This window comes from Lissotriton vulgaris, chromosome 6 (genome assembly GCF_964263255.1).
Source record: "Lissotriton vulgaris chromosome 6, aLisVul1.2, whole genome shotgun sequence".
In the NCBI taxonomy this organism is placed as follows: Eukaryota; Metazoa; Chordata; class Amphibia; order Caudata; family Salamandridae; genus Lissotriton; species Lissotriton vulgaris.
The window spans coordinates 1730614526-1730636351 of NC_141694.1; the positions used below are offsets into that span (position 1 = coordinate 1730614526).

The 21826-nt window shown below is 47.6% G+C and overlaps 1 protein-coding gene across 2 annotated transcripts in view; it reads right to left on the minus strand.

Annotated features, from left to right (window-relative positions):
* TP53BP2 (tumor protein p53 binding protein 2) overlaps positions 1 to 21826 on the minus strand; it is a 330278-nt gene that overhangs the window by 232583 nt on the left and 75869 nt on the right. For both annotated transcript variants that reach the window (XM_086927962.1, XM_086927963.1), the window contains exon 2: positions 11543 to 11690. In XM_086927962.1, the coding sequence (XP_086784088.1) occupies positions 11543 to 11690 (148 nt within the window). The remainder of the gene's footprint in view (positions 1 to 11542; positions 11691 to 21826) is intronic.

Here is a 21826-nt window from a genome sequence, read left to right on the forward strand (position 1 = left end):
CGCTCGAGGGTCCCTTCTCGAGGGCCTGCTTCGACGACCTTTGCTTTTCGCTGGTCTTTGCCATCTGGGAGTCCTTTTCGAAGGATCCGCTGGGCCTTTCGGAGGATGCGGCTTCGGACGTCGAAACTTTCGTCGCCGGCGCTCCTTTCGAGGACTTAGCCTCTGCTTTTCGGGGTTCTCCCTCAGGCTTTCTCGGCCCTGTCTGGGTTTTCGGGGTCGTAGACTCTCCTACCTTTTTTGAAGGTCTCACATCGGTCTCTACGACCGTGAAGTCATCTGGTCCCTCGGCGATGTTCTCCTCTTCGTAGGAGGTGGCACCCAGCTGGTAGAGGCTCAGCGTGGTCCCTTTCCCTTGCATCGTGTGGTGGGCCACCCTCTGTCTCGCTCGAACTCTCAGAGTCTTCGGCGTGAAGATTGAACAGGCGTTGCAATCCTCGCTGGAGTGGTCGATCGGCAGGCAGAGGTTGCAGACCGGATGCTGGTCCTTCTGCGCGTACTTGTGGTGGCAATTACGGCAGAACTTGAATGGGGTGTTGTCCATGTGCTCGCTCAGGGGGCCCCCTGCGCGCGCTTTCTCCTTGGCCGTCGAGTACCACGAGGTTTTTTCCTCTTCCTTCGTTCTGGCTCTAGGAGGTCTTCTTCTCCGACTTCCCTCGGTCCTTTTTCCTCAAAAAACTTGGTGTATTTCCTTCTTTTCTCCTGAAACTTCTCCGGAGCTTCATGCGACGATCCAGACCCAACGGCGGAAAAACGAATCTGAAGATGGCGCCCAAGGGTGGGAGCTTCCGCAGGAAGCGTGCCGACGTCACGAAGGTGCACCAAATGGTGGGACGTCGACGCCCACCTGGGCTACAAAAAAAAAAAAAAAAAAAAAAGAGAAAAAAGACTACGAATCCGGACCAGATCGCGGAATAATGCACAGCATAGTGAATCCAGAAAGATTCACGCTGCAAAACTAACGTAAATCCTTGTCTGAATAACACCTCTTCTTTTAAGGAGTTCATACCTCCTTATACAAATGTGATGACAGAGCAGATTCTTGTGAAAGGTTCGCACGCCTCTGTTGTTACAGAGCCCATCCCCAAACTTAAAGCACAGCAGAGGGAGGAGATACAACAGCCCATCCAGGTGGGCTCGATCAAGCAAGACAATAAATCGTTAAAGAATAACAAAACCCCTAGCGAAGACCGATACAAAAGACAATTTTCAAAAACATTTGTGAGCAAACTGGCCCTAAAACTCACATCTTTGTTCACTTATTGCACTAGCATAGCACCACAATGACCTCTATAGGTGAATCGATTAGTTAAGTTCTGCTAGTAAGGCAAGGAAGGATGCCCAACTCTGTATTTTACATCGCCCAATATAGCCCTACTCAATATTGATGCAAAACTACATTAAAATGTTGGCCACCTGCCTGGATGAGGTCCTCCGCACCCTGGTCTATCCAGACCAGAGTGGATTCATTCAGGGGCACGAGATGCATGATATAGCATGTCTACTCCGCACCTGGTTGAAAAGATCTCAGTTAAAAAGACCCTAGCTTTACTCGTGTCCCTAGATTCAGAAGAGGCCTTCGACCGGATGAACGAATTCTTGAGCCCACCGATTTTTTTTAACATGTTCTCCTCTAACTATGCCCACCAGTCAGTCAGTCGACCTAAATGGCTGCACTTCTTAAGATTTTAAGTTACGCAGTGGCACCAGACAGGGATGCCCACTCTTACAACTACCCTTTGCCCTCTTTATTGAGCCACTGGCATCACTGGTTAGGTAATTGGACTCAGTGACTCGGATGACTTTCAATGCCCAAGAATATAAGATATCCTTGTATGCATATAATGTCCTGCTCATGTTGGGGATTTAACAGTCCTCCCTCCCTGCAGTTATGGGGCTGACATTAAAGTCAGCTTTGGCTACAAAAGTAAATTAGACAAATCAAATAAGAGGCCCTGAACTCTACTCGTAGACAGGACAAAGTGACTGAATTGAGTCAGGAACCCCCATTCTGCTGGACCAAAAAGTCTCTTAAATACACAGCAGTTCGAATTCCTAAGACTACCAGGGAATTATTTAATGCCAACTACCCCCCCACCAATGTAAGTAATTAGGCGGGACCTGAAGTTACAGAATAACCAGTTGCAAAACCATCAACAAGCATTTACAAGGCAATGGTTTTGCCTTTGTTAAAGTTAGAGCTATTGGCATTGCTCTTGACATTATTTTTATTTATGTTTTTTTAAACATAAATAAATGTCATTGTCATTTACAATGCCAATAGCTTATTCTCTCGCAAATGACACACACAAACACCCACAGAGAGCCCCCACACACACAGAGCCCCCCCACACACACACCTACACAGAGCCCCCCACACACACAGCCACACAGAGCCCCCCCACACACCCACCCAGAGCCACACACACACCCAGAGCCACACACACACCCAGATCCACACACACACACCCACACACCCAGAGCCACACACACACCCACACACCCAGAGCCACACACACACCCACACACCCAGAGCCACACACCCAGAGCCACACACACCCAGAGCCACACACACCCAGAGCCACACACACCCAGAGCCACACACACCCAGAGCCACACACACCCAGAGCCACACACACCCAGAGCCACACACACCCACACACCCAGAACAACCAAGGTCAGCCTCTTGTGCTAAAGAAATGGCTAGGAAGGACACAATTTCAGATTCTCGCGTTTGTAACTCATTTACAGAGGTCCCAGCACTTCTAGACATCTGCGTGCTTCGTGCCATAACTTTAAGTGGACTTCTGGTTTGAGGTGTAGGGCAACACCCGTAGTCAGACAGTTTTTACCAGTTTTATTAGACAGACCTTCCTAGCAGGCTGAAAGCCCCATTACAGATCTGTGATGGTCATGTTAGCGCTACACCTTGAACCATGAACCGAAGAACACAGATGCATGGCCTGAGGGTGGGAATACAGAGGACGCTGCCTACGACCTTCCAGATAAGGGGCTCTTGCAGAAAAAACATTGATTGGAAGGTCTGTAGGATGGAACTGTACAAATATAGCACATACTTCCCGGAGAAACAAAGGCCTGTACCATACAGTAAACTCGAGATTCCCTGATTAGACATTACTTCTAAGCTGGTGGTTAAGTAGTGTCAGACTCGTATGTATCAGGCATGGGAAAAGACATGCAGCGGGCTTCCTTGAAAGCAACACAATGTGATGTCCTGCACAGTAGTGCAATCCTTTGACACTGAAAGTTATTGTTTGAACCCACCTTTCATATTAAATACGACAGACTATGCCCATTCAGTTTTTGACCTCGCAGCAGTGACCGTTCTCTCGTACTTGCACTTTCACAATAAATGTACAGTAGCCTTTTTGAACATTGCTAATAATGGGCACTGCAGCACGGAAATAAAGAGACCAGTGCGAAATGGTAGTATGCCCTTACTGAAAGTAATGATTATGTGCATTAAAACCACCGCTATTAGACCTAAACGCACTGGTGCTATAATTATTTCAACCCAAAATAGAATTGGCAACACTTCTCTTAGCTTCCTCCACTAACTACCAGGGTACATCATACTTACTCAGAAACATAAAGCATGGATTGGAGATGTCATGATCATACACTCCTTGGCCTCTCACAATGAGACATCTAACAAGTAATACGAACGGCAACAAAATTATAGCAGTGTACAGTAAAAGGTTGCCCAACAGCGCTGAAAGCACCACCTGCAGGTACGTGCTTGCGACCCTGACACCACCTGAAGCCACGCGGGGGCGCTTGCGCCCTGACACCACGGCGCAGGCGCCCCTCTCCCAGCTGCAGGGCCACGCTGCGCCGGACGGGCGCGTGGGCCGCGCTGACCCAACACCAGCTATGCTCGTGCTGTTCTTTACGTGTTTGGCTGGACAGCCGAGACTTTTAATAATAAATCATTCTAACGAAATAATTATTGTGCAAGCTGTGTTCTAGTTTTCTGTCCATTGTTAAAACCGTATTGAGTGTGCGCCGTTCTCTCCCAGCGAGGACGGAACACGATTTGAACAGATTTTTTTTTTACCTGCCCCTCCCTCCCATACGGACATGGAGTAAGGACCTTCCTTCAGAGGGTTCGTGCACATGCCGCAGTACTGTACGCTTCTAGTACAGGCCTCGGGCTCAACCTTTTCCACTCTACCGTCCAAAATGATTTGTGTTCATAGCCGCATCTGCTGCTACCACAGCGCTTAGAAGAAGCCAGGCCGTGTAAGCAAGCGGTGTATATGCACATTGTTTTTCTTGGAGGGGGGGGGGTTGCCTTAGCGTGAAATCGACCCGAATGTATCAGAGCGCTTTACACAAGTACCAGTTGCTTACCCAAGGACACATTCATTTTTGTTAGGCTCGGGCAGATTAAGTGATTTGCCCAGAATCACAGGATGAAATTGGGCGTATGTCACACTCGAACCTGGTTTCCCCAACACCAAAGTCGGCAACTCTGGCCCATACGTCACATCCTCCATTAATAATGAAGGCGCTATATTTGCTTCAGGCCGAGTTATTAGCACGAGTTTAACCAAATGCGCGCAAATGTTACAGCGAGTCAGCTTGCTGATATGAAACACACTTGACGTATTAAGATCCTTTGCAGAATTCATTAAAAAAACACAACTTACATTCTCTTATTTCTCGCCTTCTGTGTGTTATACTCCCGTCCTACTTAAACCCAGATAAATTAAATACGAACCACTGAGCTCTGTTGCTCTTACAAGGAATTGTCTTACTCAAAGAGATTCGCAGAGTCATTTTATTACAATTGCAAGTAACTGCCACCACGGTTTGCCAAGTGTCACACAGTTTGGTCAAGAGAGGTAGCCGGGATCACAGTTCGCTTATTTTGGAACCCAAAACTAACTATATATCCAGTACCTGTACATTAGGTTTGGAGATAGTTCTGCATTTCTCGGTGTATTAGAGCTTTTTCTTACACACACACGCATATGTACTTACGCTTTTATTTCCTCAGGTGAAGAATTCTGAACTTGCAATATACAATGTTAGCAAGATCGACCGGAAACGGCCTGACTACATTTAAAACATCAGGTGCGTCAGTATCATCCTCCTCAAATGCCACTAACTCATTTGCATCGACCCCAGGAGGATGAAAGTCGGAGTCAGCGCGCAGGCCCCCCCCCCGACTTTTTCGCTAAAGTAAATATAATTTTAAAAAATCTGCAAATTCAGATGCAATGCCATCAATTGGGCACGCTGTCTTACCTCTATCAGAATACGTGAGCATAATGTGTTGACACTTAACCGGGCTGACTCCGCCTTTCATCTTTCCACGGTCGATAAAAGGAATAGCCCTGAGTTGGGTCATAATTTGTAAAACTTTAATATCATTTGTTATTACAGGTACTGGGTACACGGGGGGATTAAAATGTACGTCATTGTGCGTTTTAGACATGATAACGACTTTGGGCCTCTTCGGAAGCATTAGAGTACATGTACATCACTGACATTCAAAGGTACGGAGCACTATACTGGCCAGCTGGGGGTGCAGCCTCACCACCTGCATACTCGGCAGGAGAGTAAACACCGTGAAATCTCGGCAGAGATTTAGTGAGGAAAGGCACGAAGAGCGGGAGGGGGGGTCGGGAACGGCCACACACGAGGTAAACGGAGGAGGGGGGGCGGAAAGGCACGAAGAGCGGGAGGGGGGTCGGGAACGGCCACACACTGACAGCGGGAGGGTGAGGGGCGGGAACAGACACACACACACACGGACAAAGCAACAAACTAAAAAACAAAGCACTCACCTGGACATCTTCCGGCAGATCTCTTGCTTCCTGCTCTCCACTCCTCCTCCCGATGACGTGGTGGAGGCTGGGCCGGCTGGGCCAATCCCAGCGCGGCCCTGGCTGGAGGCGGACGGCTGCTTCCTTCGGCTGGCCGGCCTGAGGAGAGGGAGGGAGACGGGCTGCCACGGAGCGGGAGGGAGGGGCTATCGAGCGACTTTTGTGCAATGTCCCGAGCAGGAAGGCAGAGGCAGGTGCCGGCAATGCCGGACCAGATTCGGGGGCGTTCCCGGCTTTCGCGTGACGTCGGCAAAAGCCAAAGAATCTCGGGAACGCCCCCGTGTCTGGTCCGGCATTGACGGACAGGCCCCTCGTCCAATGGCTAGGCTCCATTTATGGAGCCAGCCAATGAATGACGAGGGCCGACCCAAACACACACACACAACTCAAGAGGTTTTTTGGCACATGCGCAAAGCGCATGGCCAGTCAAAACCTAAAAAGGGCCATGGGGCATGAGATCCCTAGTGTCTAAAAAGGCTCTGGGAGAGGGCCTCACTCCACCACAACCTCATAATTTTTTTAATAGGCCCTGGAGGATAGAGTCCTGAGGGCATATTAAGGCTCAGGGAGGGGGGGTGGGCCCTTTGCTCCCTCGCCCCTCCCCATTTAAAAACCTTTTGGCCCTGTGTCAACTCACCGATGAGCACAACATGAAGGCTCCATGCAGCGGGGTTTTCTTTACATATAGTAATGAAACATTACTTTATGTAAAAAATATCTCTAGAATTTCACTTGAATAAAACCCAAAAAGGTTAAAGAATCGTTATGGTTAGGTGAATTTGTCAGTAACATTAATGTTTTAACAAAAAGAAAACAAAATCGCCAATAACATGCGCCACTGCCATGCAGTGCTTACAACTTCACAATCTACATCACTAAAGGCATGTTCTATGACAGCATGACATAATCTAAGCTTCTTTTGTAAACATTTCCCCATAAACGGGTATGGCATTAGAGCTTTGAAAGTAAGTACAAAATAGCTCAGAAGAATACGAAGCATCATTAACGCCATCGCAGAAACAACCCCATTAGACGTAGAAAGCATAGGTTATATGTCACACTGGCCTTATACCATACACTCCACAGGTAGCGCAGTTCACTTCAACAATCAACCACAGATATAAGAAAACTCTTGTGTACAACCTATATAAAACTATTCAGATAAAGCAACGTACCTAAAAATATTGCTTAACACTTGTCACAAAACGAATGCCCTGCTACGAACAGACTTTATCTCTATCAAAACACGAAAAGTCACCAAACTTACAGTGATAAATGATGTTGATTGGAGTAGAGAAGCATGTATTGTAAAACTGTATACAGGGTGAACACAAGGGCTTTTCTTATATCTGTGGTTGATTGTTACAGTGAACTGTGCTACCCGTGGAGGCAGTCCACAGGTGTTGCTGTGGGTGCATATCCATTGATTCCCAGATTTACATTTGGTAAAACTGAGAATACGTCTAAATCCTACCTCTCTCCAGCCAAGGCATAGCACATTGAGGAGAAATACTTTTATTTCTACTAGTTTTTCTCTCTTCTAGTCACGCTGCAGAATGCTGCATGCCAAGAAAGAAGAAAATCCCACTGATGTTGTTTTTGTTGCAGGAAGGTCTCCCTTCCTGTACAAACACAATTACAGGGATACTTGCAAACCGACGCAATTGTGCCTGTCCTGACGCATGGCATACAATTGTTCACCAGCGCTGTGGAAAGCACAGGGATGTATTGTATTATTGTTAATATGATGCAGCCCTGTGCTTCGAAAATGACGCAGCATGGTACAGCAAATGGCTTACGACACTGCACAATTCTCTTGTAGATGAAGCCTTTAGTATTTTGTGTATAGAACATATGCCCTGTGGTAAACTTTCCCCTCAGAGCCTAAGAACTTGTGTGTTTTGCTCGTTTGCGCTGGACAAACTCAACTGCACACAGGGATAGTCTTAACATGTATAACATGTTGAATACTTCTACAAACCTACGATGCATTAGCAGCACACAATTTTGTAGACACACCCATCAGCCAGACACAGGCAAAATTAGATTGAAAAGTAATATGGTAGCTACGTGTCACTATGTAAACTGTAAAATAAACTCGCAGTGTCTTTGGATGATGTCACCAATGATGTCCTAAAACAGGTCATGAGGGCTGGCATATGTAAAGTCATAAGCAGTGCATGGTCGGGGCAAACTACTTTTTTTTGTTTAAGTAATCACTCACAAATTCTCCTATCTATAACGTTACTTTTGTTTTTGCCAGAGAAAACAAACAAGTCTTTCCATAATTGCAGGGGACATAAATACGCTCAGAATGTCAGCAGAAGACTCTGGGTCGCACATTAAAGTGAGAATTTGAGTTAAGCCAGGTGGCTCGCCTCTCCTGGGCACAAAATAAAGTCTGGGTATACCACTGCTTCACAAAAAATGGTATGCTGTCATCACTCCTGTACGTGATGCAGCCAAAGGCAGGGAGGCTAGTTTAATGCCACTATGATGGTACACTTGGAGAACCCCTCCATGTCACAAAACCGGTTCTGGGCCATTCATTCGTATGGAGCCAGGACCCAACAAAAACCTCAGAATATCCATTTCACTTGCAGTTGGGCACTCGGGGGAGGTGTATGCATACGTTTACCGTGGAAGACACCGTCACATTCCAAAATACCTTGACTGCATCGCCAGCAGTCCCACTCTGCGCCCCTGACCCCAGCAGACTGCTTTCCTCTATCCTCACAACCCCTCAGGAGGTTCTCTTACACGATCACCTCCCAGGATTCCCCCGTGAAAGGACCCTGCTCTGTGCTGTAGCCCCTGTCCAGCTCTGTCGGGTACAACGCACGCCTTTTGTGTCTGGCTAGCCGGCACCTAACTTTCCTGCGCCTTCTCGCTGGAGGGGAGGGGCGGGCACCGACGCCCCCTCTCCCTCGAATCACTCACCGGCTCAGTCTCTCTGTAGGCTGCGGGGACGCTGGCAGTCTCCTTCCTCGTCCGGAGCTTGGCTCTCCTCCTTACCGGGCCGCGGGCGGGGCTCTCTCACCCTCGAGAGCCTCGCCGAGGACAAGACGCTGGGCTCCTTCTTCCTCTTGGGCAGTACGTGCGGCCGGCGCCCCAGCCGCGATTAGGCCGCCATTTTCCCCGACGTCCTCGAGGACGCTTCTCCCGTTGCCGGGCAACCCTCCGGCCAGGCTAAAGCTTGATAGGCTGGCGAGACAGCCAATGGCAGCGCGGCCCTGCAGACGAGCCCCCCAGGCTCCGGGTCGCGCTGCTGAGGCCGAGGGGAACTTCTTTTTGCCGCAATCCGGGGTAGCCTCCCGGGAATTCACAAATAAAAGCGAGGTGGCACTCGCTTGGGCGGACAAAGCGCTCCTCAGCGCTAGATGCAAAATACAGCGCTCTCAAGCGCTAGAACAAAATCAAGCGCTCCCAAGCGCTAGAGGACCAAAATAGCAGAGGCAGGTGCCGGCAATGCCGGACCAGATTCGGGGGCGTTCCCGGCTTTCGCCTGACGTCGCGTGACGTCGGCAAAAGCCAAAGAATCTCGGGAACGCCCCCGGGTCTGGTCCGGCATTGACGGACAGGCCCCTCGTCCAATGGCTAGGCTCCATTTATAGAGCCAGCCAATGAATGACGAGGGCCGACCCAAACACACACACACAACTCAAGAGGTTTTTTGGCACATGCGCAAAGCGCATGGCCAGTCAAAACCTAAAAAGGACGTTCTTCCTGGACTCCAATATTTTCTTCAGGCAGTGCCAGTGTGGATAGACACCCCATACTTAAATCATATCCAGAAACAATTACTTCACTTCATATGAAAAAGGCAAGACTTCTAGGGTTCTTAAGAGATTGCTAGTTCAGTCCAGAGAAGTAGGTGGTTGACTTGCCAAGAAGACCCCCTTCCCCCTATTATTCTGCCACACAACTGAGGATTGCAGTGGAATGGTCTATGCTAGAGCCTGAAAAGAACTGGAGGCAAAAGGACCGTGTCATAGTTCAAAGACCCCTGAATGAATTCATCTGGTTGGGTAAAAAAAAAAAAAGGCAATGCAACACATACTTGAACACCCCTCTTGGGTGAAACACCATTCCAAAATTGATAGGCACCATCACAAATTTGTTTTTACTGTTCCTTGCATAAGAAACGCCCGCTAGGAACGAAAATCACTTGGAAGAAGGGGAACAGACAGAGAAGAGCACAAACTCATCTTCCACATCCACTCAGGGCAGAAAATTCATTATAAAGTATTGTTTGCCTTGCCTGCACTACATCTATCCAAATACAAGCTCTGACTGCTACCAGATATGTGGCACATCCCCGAATGCCTCACATCCCCTCCAGCACTGTCCCAAGCACTGCGCTTTTTGGAAACAACTGTCAGACAGGTGTGCTGGTGTGCTGGTGTTCCCCCTTCCCTTTACTCCAGAGGTGCTGCTTTTGGGGCTGAAACCTACTGCACTTCAAATGATGATGAAACATGAATGACACAGAATCTTGCAATGCCTAGGAGCTAGTAAATTGTATAAGGCACACAACTGGAAGAGAACAGAATCTCCTTGGCTCACTCAGTGGTTCCTCAGACTCGTCACTTTCATCAATGGAACAGCTTACCAGTAATGTGAATGAAACTCACTTGTGATTTGAGGCTAAATAGAAGCCTGTTTGTAGGCTGATGTGCGGATGGCTGTGCTTCCTCCTTGTTGAGGGTCTTTGGTCTCTTTGAAGGAGACTTAGCAACTCCCTCCAGTAAGCTATAAAAATGTCTTACTGACAGCTCTGGGGCTCAACGAACAGTTCCTTATGGAACAATATATTGGTGCCTTGTAATGGTGGGGTTAGACCTCGTCCTGCTGACTGGAGTGTGGGGTTGAATAAGTGGGGAGGGGGTAGTTGGGTTATGAGGGGATGGATGAGGTCGAGTTTCTTTCCTTTAAAGCATGCTTCTTTTTTCTCGACTTCGGTCATAAGAGGTGGAGGGGTGGGTAGATATCCCTATTACTATGCTTGGAATGGTGTATAGTTCCCCAGCTGGGGTGATGAATAGAAAGTTTTGTCATTTATTTTGTATTCCTCAATAAAATACAAATAAGAAGAGTTACACACAGTAGCAGTGTGGAAGAGGTGTGTGCAAAACTGTCAAGAAACACGAGTTCACAATTTTTCAAATTCCTGACACCTTTTAGGTATTTTTATCCCAACTTTTGGGAAAACATGAGGATAGCAAAATAGCTAAAGCTGTCTCAAGGCAGATCTAAAACACATCCGATAACCATCACAACCCCTTTAAAGGGCACCTTAGTATACAATCCTTCGAATAATACAATCCTGATAACACTAGACCTTGTACATTTTCAGGTATAACGATTTTGAGAGTAATGCTCTCTGGCCTTTTGGGAAGTTTCTGGTATTGCCAATTACCAGGCCTATTTCCTGAATATGGATGGAGCTAGAACCATAGAAATACAACATAAAATGTTCACAATAATCTGCAAACAAGTATGCATGGTATTTTAAATTAAACATTTTAAAGATAAAATTAAAGAAATCACATTACAACATCTAACTTGTCTCAATTACAAGGTAACTGCTGAATTTACCAACCGGTGATGGTGGATGGGAAAGAGGAAGGATCTATCAAGCAAATAATGGTTTGGATTTAAAGATTGATGGAGTTTTAAGCATGCCATACCTGAGTTTCGCCATACTTGGGCAAGATGACAGTCTACTTCACCAGGTTCTTTACATAGCTCGATGATATCTCGGCAGGTGGTTTCTGGTGTGATCGGCACCTCTGTAAAATGCTGTTCATTGTTGCTGAGATACACGGTGAGAAACATCTAAAAACAAAAGAATTAATTTTAACAGAAGAGTAGGCTCCATAATCGTGCTTACTAAAGTAAAAAGACTTGTATTCAGCTGGCCGGAGTAGAGAGCTATTGAATCTTGCAGTGCATATAACAATACGCCTTCATTCTTAACACATAATGGGGATCACGATTCAATGCATCACGCCAAAGATTTCCACTCATCAAAAATGCACACAGAAAGAGAAAGAAATCACTCATGCTAAGTGTGTAGGGAAGAACATGCACGGTTAGAATGGTCGAAAATCAACAGAGATCAATCAGGCCATGCCTTAATCCTCAATGCATATTAACACTGTGAACAAACTGCAAGATCACACTACTTGGAAACTGTTTGGGATAGAAATAATAAGAGCGGGTGAGAACCCAATTGTGTTATATTGGGTAAGGAAAGACAATACATGCAATGTACACATTGCCTGAAAGTACTATTAGTTACCAAGAACTCGTCCGGAGTCTGGTATCATCATCTTAAATACAGTTTTTAATTTCTAAAGCTCAGATTTTCAATTGCCCAAAGAAGGCGGTTCAACCTAGAACAGGCATGCACTGTGCTAGTTTGCCAACCTGTTTTTGATTGCAGCAAGCACAACTGCAATAATAATAATAATCATAATACCCTTGAATTTGTAAAGCGCACAGCTGCCTCCGAAGTGGGTTCCCGGCGCTGGGGGCCGTCGGGAAGATTAAGCGAGCTATTGCCCAGAGTCACATGGTGCTGGGCTGACCTGCTGCCGGCGCCGGGGATCGAACGGTGAACCCCGTGGTCTGGAGTCAGGCACCCTGGCTGCTGCGCCACACCTCTTCACAGCCCTACCTGGTTAAAGAAGTGATGTCAGTCATCATCCATTCATGGATTTTAGAGGAGACTGCAAGGTTAGGACTACTGTCAAAACAGAATCCGGAAAAATCACTGCCTGCCCAAGCACAAACCAGCAAGAATCAAGAACAAACTGCCAACTAGCCATTGTGAAGTTGGAATACAAAACAACCAGCAAACGAGAGCCCCCCTAGTATCGCCTTTCGAAATCAGAAAGAAATATTGCAACGAAGGATATTGGAAACATAACCGCCGAAGAAAGTTACCTTTCAGTTATTCTACACAACAAATACGTGTGGCTGACCAGTATCACTTCTGCTAACACACTATATCCAAAAATTGACACACTGGTCATCCACACACAAACTATCATCAGGGCCACTGCAAATAGGCAGCAATTACGTGGCGGGTTGACCAAATTATGCAGAAGCAAAAAGCAAAATTATACACAAGAATGCGGCACATCTCTTAATCTGTTTTATTTCCCTACTTTGGGACTTTTAACACAAGTGCTGCCTGTGCAAATGTTACACGAATGCAGAGCTTTTTAAAGAGGCAGGTTTGCAATCTTTACTATATTGGAACAGCATTGGGGCGGTCATTCATGGCTGGAAAAGGCGACAGTGATCATCAACTGAAAGGTGACCAGTTAACTTTTGTGAAGCTTCAGTCACTGCACAGCACCACATTGCACATTTTTTTTAATAGGGTTTGAGCTACAAACATAATTTTTTAGTGAAATGTTCATATTATGCAGATGGTTATTAAGTGACAAAAGTGCCCTAGCCATAATAATGCAGAAAAGCTGTGGACACAGAAAGGAATAATTTCAGCGGCTCAGTCTACAACAGACATGTGCAAATCTAATTACTGTGTAGAACACTAGATGCAGGTCTAGGCTCTTGCAAAGCCCGTCCTCCTGAACCAGGACATGCAAAGAATAATAAAAGACAAGTCTTCGACAAACTAAACTCTAGTTTCAGCAGCGTCTCGACCACTGCACACATGTACTGGGGCGGTAATTACAGTGACAATGTGATTTACAAGACAGGTATCCCTGTTCAACTAAACTACATGGTGAACAATTCTTCACCGTGCATTGGCCTTATCCCTTTCGCTGCTAGGCCTCCCCTCTCACCATGCCAAGCCTTTCCTGGACTATTAGGGATAGTTCCTGCTTACACCACCATAACTTTTGGTCCAAATAAGCTATTCACGCCAAATTGGCATCTTTTTTTCCTCCCCAACAGCCTGGTGTTTAAAAAAGTAAAGAGGACTTGTGGATTACCCTGGCGCGGACCGAAAAAATTGCCAAAATAGAGCTACATTTTGAGCTGTTCGGAAAAAATGGGAAAAATGGGCCCTGGATAAAAGTGCAATTTTTCCTTCATAAAAATAGAATCAATGAACTGCTTGATGTGCGAAAGTCACCATCTTCCCAGTTTACAGGAACATGCAGAGCTGAATAAAAAAATACGAAATTCACCACAATTTTGTTATTTTTCAAAAAGGTAGTTCATTTATCTTTTTCGTGCTTTTAACCTACTTCCACTTTGTGGTGCAAACCAGTGGGAAACTCATAGATGATCCATATTTCTGAAAAGTAGACAAAATTATGAATTGAGCAAGGGGTTGCACGTGTAGATTCCTCAACGTTTCCCTAATGAAACTGTTGGAATAAAGAAATATTAAAAAGTGACAACATTTTTTATCTGTAACTTTTTGTCAAGATGGCCAATTTACAAAATCAATGTTCCATTATGCTCGGTAGACCCTTTTGGTTGTGGGGATATATAGGGTTTCTAAGTTCTCCAAGAACCCAAGGTACGCAGACCCAACAACTGAACTGCATAGTACAAAAGTTGTTTTCATTGTGTACTGAGTATAGACAATTCATATGGTGAAGTATGCAAAGTAACAAATAGGCATCAAGATAACCTATGTATTCTTGAAATGGACAAAAGATATTGAGCTTAGAAGAAGTGGTTTTTGTACTTCTGACTTTGTGGGTATCCATACAAGCATATGATTTAGAGGGTATTTTATAAAGTGTCTTCTTTCTTAAAGGCTAGCTTACAATTGGATGGCACAAATGCAACGAAATCCAATTGGTAATAATAAATATCCTAATACTCTATGCTCTCGTGTCTTCTGATAAAAATTGGCACTCCAGTTAACAGGTAAGCCTAAGTTCCAGCGACAGGTACCGGCCCAAAATGCATCATGCATCATGCATCATACATGCATCATATTTTTCCACTCCAAACTGATCTGCTTTTTGCAAATTGGGTAGCTGTGTATTTAGGCACTAGCTTAGCCAGCACCAAGGGAAACCTAGCATATCTGTACATTTATAAAAACTAGACAACTATTGGAATCCAAGATGGGATGACTTGCATGGCTCTCCCCACGACGTTTTATCCAGAATCCCTTGTAAACCTCAAACTTCAACTAGAAAAAAAACAAATTTTCTCTCATTTCTGTGCTGGAAAGTTCTGGAATCAGCAGGAAGCCACACATTTCCTTCTACTCAGCATTCCCCTAATTCTTAAAAAAAAAAAAAAAAAAAAAAAAAAGGAGTACCTAACTTGTGTGCTTGATAGGAAAGGCACCAAAATAAAATATAGATATGGAGACATCAACATTTACTTTCACAAAAAGGATCTGATTTGGCAACTGCGATAGCAGCGTTTTTGTGGACAAAGATTGATGGCCATCCAGGGAAACCTACCACACCCAGATATTTCTCAAAACTAGACACCCAGGGGAGTCACGGGTGATATGCCTCACATGGAAAATACAAAGTGTCCTTACCCACAATGTCCTGCAAACCTCAAACGTTGCCTACATTTGCACAGTTTCATTGCATTTCTGTGACTTCAAATTCCAGAACGAGAAAGAGTCCACAAAATTCCTACCATCCAGTGTTTTCCCACTTGTTTAGATAAAAAATGCTACCTCACATGTGTGGCTGGGCCTAGTGCATGCAACAGGCAAGCATCAAACCAAGTTCAATTGGAGTCTAGTGGAGCGACTCACTGACCCTAGCTTGATTTAAGTCTGTAGGTGACACTAGTCCAAGTGACACAGGTGGGGTAGCATTTATATCGAGATAAGTGGGGGAACGCTGGGGGAACCTCTACTCTGTTCCTGAGTTCAAGTTGAGCGCTGATAAATAAGGAACAGTACGATTTTGAGGGCTGTTTGCCGTTCCGTCCCTCTCCTTTTTAGGCCATCCCTCCCCTTTTGCTTCCAAAATATTACTTTGTGTGCAGCTGGGCCAGCAGAAGCAGTTTGCATGTGCAGGCATTCCCAGACAAAATGGACCATCTACAAATGCTTTACCCACAGTATAGTTACCATCAAAGCTCGCTCATTACAGGCTAATTGTTCTCCATTTCTACAATTCACAGTAAATGGTTTGAGAAGAATGTGGTGAGGGAACGTGGGAGTGGAGAGCATACAGCCCAATCACAGACGTGGGATGCAGCCCTTGAAGTCTGCCCCTAAACGAATAAAGAATCTGAATATTTTATCTGTGCATCTGCCCTCCTCCCTCTGCTAAATAAAGCCCTGGCCTCTACCTGCACCTTTCCACCTAAATTTGCTGGATCCTACATTCACTGGCTCCAGGATGCGGACGATCTTCTACTATTCGACCACACAGCAGTAGGGCTGCAGCGATCTCTGGCACCCCTTTCACTATATTGTGCAAAAAACAAACTCGAAATCAAGCAAGCTAAAATCATGGTATGTGACACCAGAAACAGACGTACTGTCTAAGTTATATTTTTTATGAACAATGTGGTTCTGGAACAAGTGGCAAACTTTAAATACCTGAATTTACTTCAATCAGCATGGCTCATGGTTACACACCTTTCCAGCCTAAAGGATGACCGTGTCAAGGACAATGAGCATTTAAAAAAATTGGTATTCAAGATGAGCGAACCAGACCGTGCTGGCTTCTATAAAATAATCAATGCCAAATTCAGTAAGAAGGAAGGGTTATCCTCTTCATCAGCAGATGCATCCAGGCCTGCTATGGGAGGCGGGGAGATGGGGCCAGTACTGCTATGGGAGGCTGGAAGGTCTATAACTTGGAAGCTCCAGCTCTGGGGGTGGCGAGAGAGCTGAGCTGTGAGTGCAGCAGGGAGGGGGAGGAAGGGACGGGAGCGCGGTTGGGGCAGGGCTGGCTCAGGCGTGGGTGGTGTTGTGCTGCCGGCGGTGTCTGCAGCTAATAGAACCGCTTCCTGGGGCTGCTGCAGTCGTCCAGTGCTGTGAGGGGTTTTCGCGGCACCAGCAGCCAGCATCACCAGGCCAGGAGTCGGAGCAGCCAAAGCCTTGACAATCTCTTCCCGACTGACGCCACTAGATCTCCCTGGCTCTGGACTGAGGACCCACGGTGCGAGACATGCAGGGTATAACCATGTGGAGGACACGAGAGCACCGGAGGCAGACGACAGCTGGGAGTCGCCGCAGCTGGGAGGAGTCGTGGCCCGTAGGTGCGTATCTGCTGCGCTTGGTGCTCTTCTACTGGGGCCCAGGGGGCTGCATTGATAATGTTTATTTACTCGCGACGCCACTTGCCTTGAGGCCTTGACTACTGGGGAAAAATAAATATTCTTGTGCCTTGCTCTCATCAAGAAGAGTGTGAAAACACAGGCCTGTGGGTGGTCAAGAACCCACTAGCATGCTCAGCAGGTGGTACTGCATGGACAGGTAGCTTCAACATGGGGATCTCTACCTATGCACCCAACTTGGTAGCCGCAATGGCTCCTATTATAACTACCTAACTTTTTGAAATTCAGAAAAACAATGCTGCATTTACTTTAAGGAGCCGTAAGATTTCATCTGCCTCAGAAGTAAAATAAAAAAACAAAATTATGAAAACAAATAACTCACATTCACTATCATTTCTGTGAAGATTACATAGTCCTATTCATATTAAAACAAGCAATGGCCACGCGGCGCGAAAGTGACACGGCCACGCGAAAGTGAAAGGAAACCAGTGGTGCGCGCGCACCACAGAGTAGCGGGGTCAAGGGAGTGAGGCGCGCGCGCACAGCTGAGCGTGCTAGACACGGACAGGAATGGGCGGAGCATAGGCGGGCGCTTTGCCCAATTGCGTGCCTTTTTTTTAAAAAAAAGGCACGCGAAACCCAATGGCTGCCGGCAAAAGCAAAACCACATGCACGAGCGTGTGGTCAGCTTTCAAAACCCCCTACATAAGGTGTCGCGCTGCACGAACAGTGCTGCACACTGCAACGCTAAGCGTGAGACCTAAAAAGGGATAAATGAGTAAAAGGTAGGGTAGAAGGATGTTTGGATGAAAGGATAGATGGCTGGGTGGAGGGATGTATGGATGGAACGAAGGGTGGAGGGATGGGTGTAAGAATGGCGGCGGGACACCTCCTAGCGAGGTAGCTGTTCGCGCTTTACAAAATCCAGTATTATTATTATTATTATTAATGGATGGCTGGCTGAAAGGGTGGATAGATGGATGAGCCAAAGGGAGGATGGATGGATGGATGGAGGGAAAGGATGGATAGATGAGTGAAAGGATGGATGAATGGGGTTGTATAAGTGAAAAGATGGATGATTGAGTGGATGGATTGGTTTGGTTTGATGGAACAGTGTCCCTGGACCAGTGGCGGCTCCCCTTTATGGGCTCTACGGGTACACTACAACCTCCTTGTTATGTGGTCCATTTTTAGGTCTCGCCTGTCAATGCCCATGCGCATTGAGCTTGCGAGACTATGGGGACTTAAACAGACATTAACCAACTTGCAAGGAATCGATGGCGATTCCTTGCAGTGCCCGTGAAATTCAAGCTCAATGCGCATGCGCATTGACATTAAAAACGCGTGCACATGCCCCCAGCCGCCTGCCTTGCATGTCTTTTCCCTCAGCCGCACTCCTCCCACACCCCCGCTCCGCCCCCTCCCCTGCCTGCCGTGTCGCATTTCTTCAGGGCACCTCCCCTCATCAGTTCCCCAGCAGCATCTGTTCCCCAGCCTGCCGAGAGCAGCTCTTCCTGCTCCGCCCTCTCCCCACTCTCTCCCCCCTCACGGCTTGGTGCCGCTCCACCCCCTGCCGGATCAAAGGCTTTCACGGCCGGCCAGCCGTGCTTTCAGTTTCGGCTGTGTCGCATTTCTCCTCCCCCTTCCCCACAACAATGCCCTCCGTTTTGTTTCTCTCTCTCTCTCTTCAGCTCAGGTACCTGACAATGACGAGCAGTTTGTGCCAGACTATCAGGCTGAAAATTGTAAGTACCCCATGACTCATCTCTCGTGTGTGTGCCTTTGTGAAATGTTTTATTTATTTAGACTTGAACTCGGCCCTTCGTCTGGCGTCCTGGGAGAGAGTGCTGCGCTTGTTTTTTTTATGCGGCTCGTCATATTCACTATGTTGGAGCTGCTTGCACAACAGAGCACCGCCCTTTAACGCACGGGTCTTTACTTCTGCTCGGCGATGTGCAACTCCTCCCTTGTTGTCGGTTGCTTTTTATTTCCCACTTTGCCACCACACTGTAGCAGGGCTCCGTATCTCTTCACGTTGGATGGGTGGACTTTCACAGCCCTGTACAACCTAACGTGCAATGCATGATATAATTTACAGTGCTGTATGTACATCAGAGTGCACTGCACACTTTATTTTAGAACACTTAATTTCATGTACGTTACTAGTATTTCTGGGTATTCCCCCTCCCGCTTCACGTTTGGGGCCCTTCCCCTACCCTCTGAGAACAAACGCAGCATTGCCCCCCCCCACACCCCCTTCTTTGCCTGTGTGCTTCGAGTGAAGCAGAAAGAGGCACTGCCCTCCGCTCAGACCTGTTGCTTTCACGGCGCTCAGCCACCCACTGAGATGAGCTTCTTGGCCTCTCTTGTCTGCTGCACCATTACCAATACCCTGTCCTTCCTTACTATCCTTGCGATCTTTACTTTCACCCTTCTGCTCCTCATCTATAGCTAGTGCAGTTCCTCTTACGTTACCTGGATACTCAACTCAGTGTTTGGTTTAGTTTATTTACTGTTATGTTTTGTTTATTTCCTGTTAGCATTTCCTTTTTAGTCCGAGCAAAGCTTGTTTTTGTTCCATTGGCCTCTTCCTATGCTCACTCCATTGTGCTGCGGCATCATTATTTAGCCTCTCTCATGCTTGTCTGGAACAATTACCACCCACACCCTTTATTGTATTTATTACTCAATTGTGTTTATTATACAAATGTTCCATGTAATGAACTTGAAAGAGCTATAATGCAGCGCTATGCTGTATCTTTTTACACCATTTCACAATGGCGGTGACTGTTCTTTGACACAGAGTCCTAAGTTAATGTTCCTGACCATTAGCCTATATACGCACGATACTAACATCTGTAAATGTATTAGTCTACCATGCCGGCAAACTTGAACTTCTGAATAAACATCGATACACCTACATTATATGCATACGCACGGTAAGGGTAACTTTTTTTTTTTAAATAACATCTCGTTTCTTGCTGAACTCTGGCACAGTAATGTACAACAATGCTTGGCACTCAGGGATGTAATGTTAGATATGCCACCCCTTCACCCCTTGCCCCGGATCTATCCCCACCCGCTGTCCTTCTCCATCCACCGTCTGCCCCTGGGATTCCTCACCAGGATTCTGCCTATTCCACCACCAGCGCTTCTTCAGCAGCCTTTCAGCGGTGTCCGTTACCAGGGCAACAATCAGGTTGAAGGGCCGTGTATGTTATTGAAATAAGATCATCTTTTCTCTGTCACAAACCCTTATGGAACCCACAGGACCACCACACCCACCACCACTACATCCACCACCACAACCACCACCCCATCCACCACCACCGTATCCACCATCACCACATCCACCCCATCCACCACCACCGCATCCACCATCACCACATCCACAACACATCCACCATCACATCCACCACCACCACCACCACATCCACCACCACCACCACCACATCCACCACCACATCCACCACCACCACCACATCCACCATCACCTCCACATCCACCATCACCTCCACATCCACCATCACCTCCACATCCACCATGACATCCACCACCACCATCACCGTATCCACCACCACCACCACCACCACCACTACATCCACCACCACATCCACCACCACTACATCCACCACCCCATCCACCACCACCACCACCACCACCCCATCCACCACCACCCCATCCACCACCACCACCACCACATCCACCACCACCACCACCACATCCACCATCACCTCCACATCCACCATCACCTCCACATCCACCATGACATCCACCACCACCATCACCGTATCCACCACCACTACATCCACCACCACCCCATCCACCACCACCACCACCACCCCATCCACCACCACCACATCCACCGCATCCATCACCACATCCACCATCAACACCACATCCACCATCACATCCACCATCAACACCACATCCACCATGACATCCACCATCACATCCACCATGACATCCACCATCACCTCCACCATGACCACCACCATCACCTCGACATCCACCACCGCATCCACCACCGCATCCACCACCGCATCCACCACCGCATCCACCACCGCATCCACCACCGCATTCATCACTGCATCCATCACTGCATCCACCACCACCACATCCACCACCACCACCACCACATCCACTACACCCACCACCACATCCACTACAACCACCACCGCATCCACCACCACCACCGCATCCACCACCACCACTGCATCCACCACCACCACATCCACCACCACATCCACCACCACCACATCCACCACCACCACATCCACCACCACCACATCCACCACCACCACATCCACCACCACCACCACATCCACCACCACCACATCCACCGCCACCACATCCACCGCCACCACATCCACTGCATCCACCACCACCACCACATCCACCGCCACATCCACCGCCACATCCACCACCGCCACATCCACCACCGCCACATCCACCACCGCCACATCCACCACCGCCACATCCACCACCGCCACATCCACCACCGCCACATCCACCACCGCCACATCCACCACCACCACATCCACCACCACCGCATCCACTGCATCCACCACCACCACCACATCCACCGCCGCCACATCCACCACCGCCACATCCACCACCGCCACATCCACCACCGCCGCATCCACCACCGCCACATCCACCACCGCCACATCCACCACCGCCACATCCACCACCGCCACATCCACCACCGCCACATCCACCACCGCCACATCCACCACCGCCACATCCACCACCGCCACATCCACCAC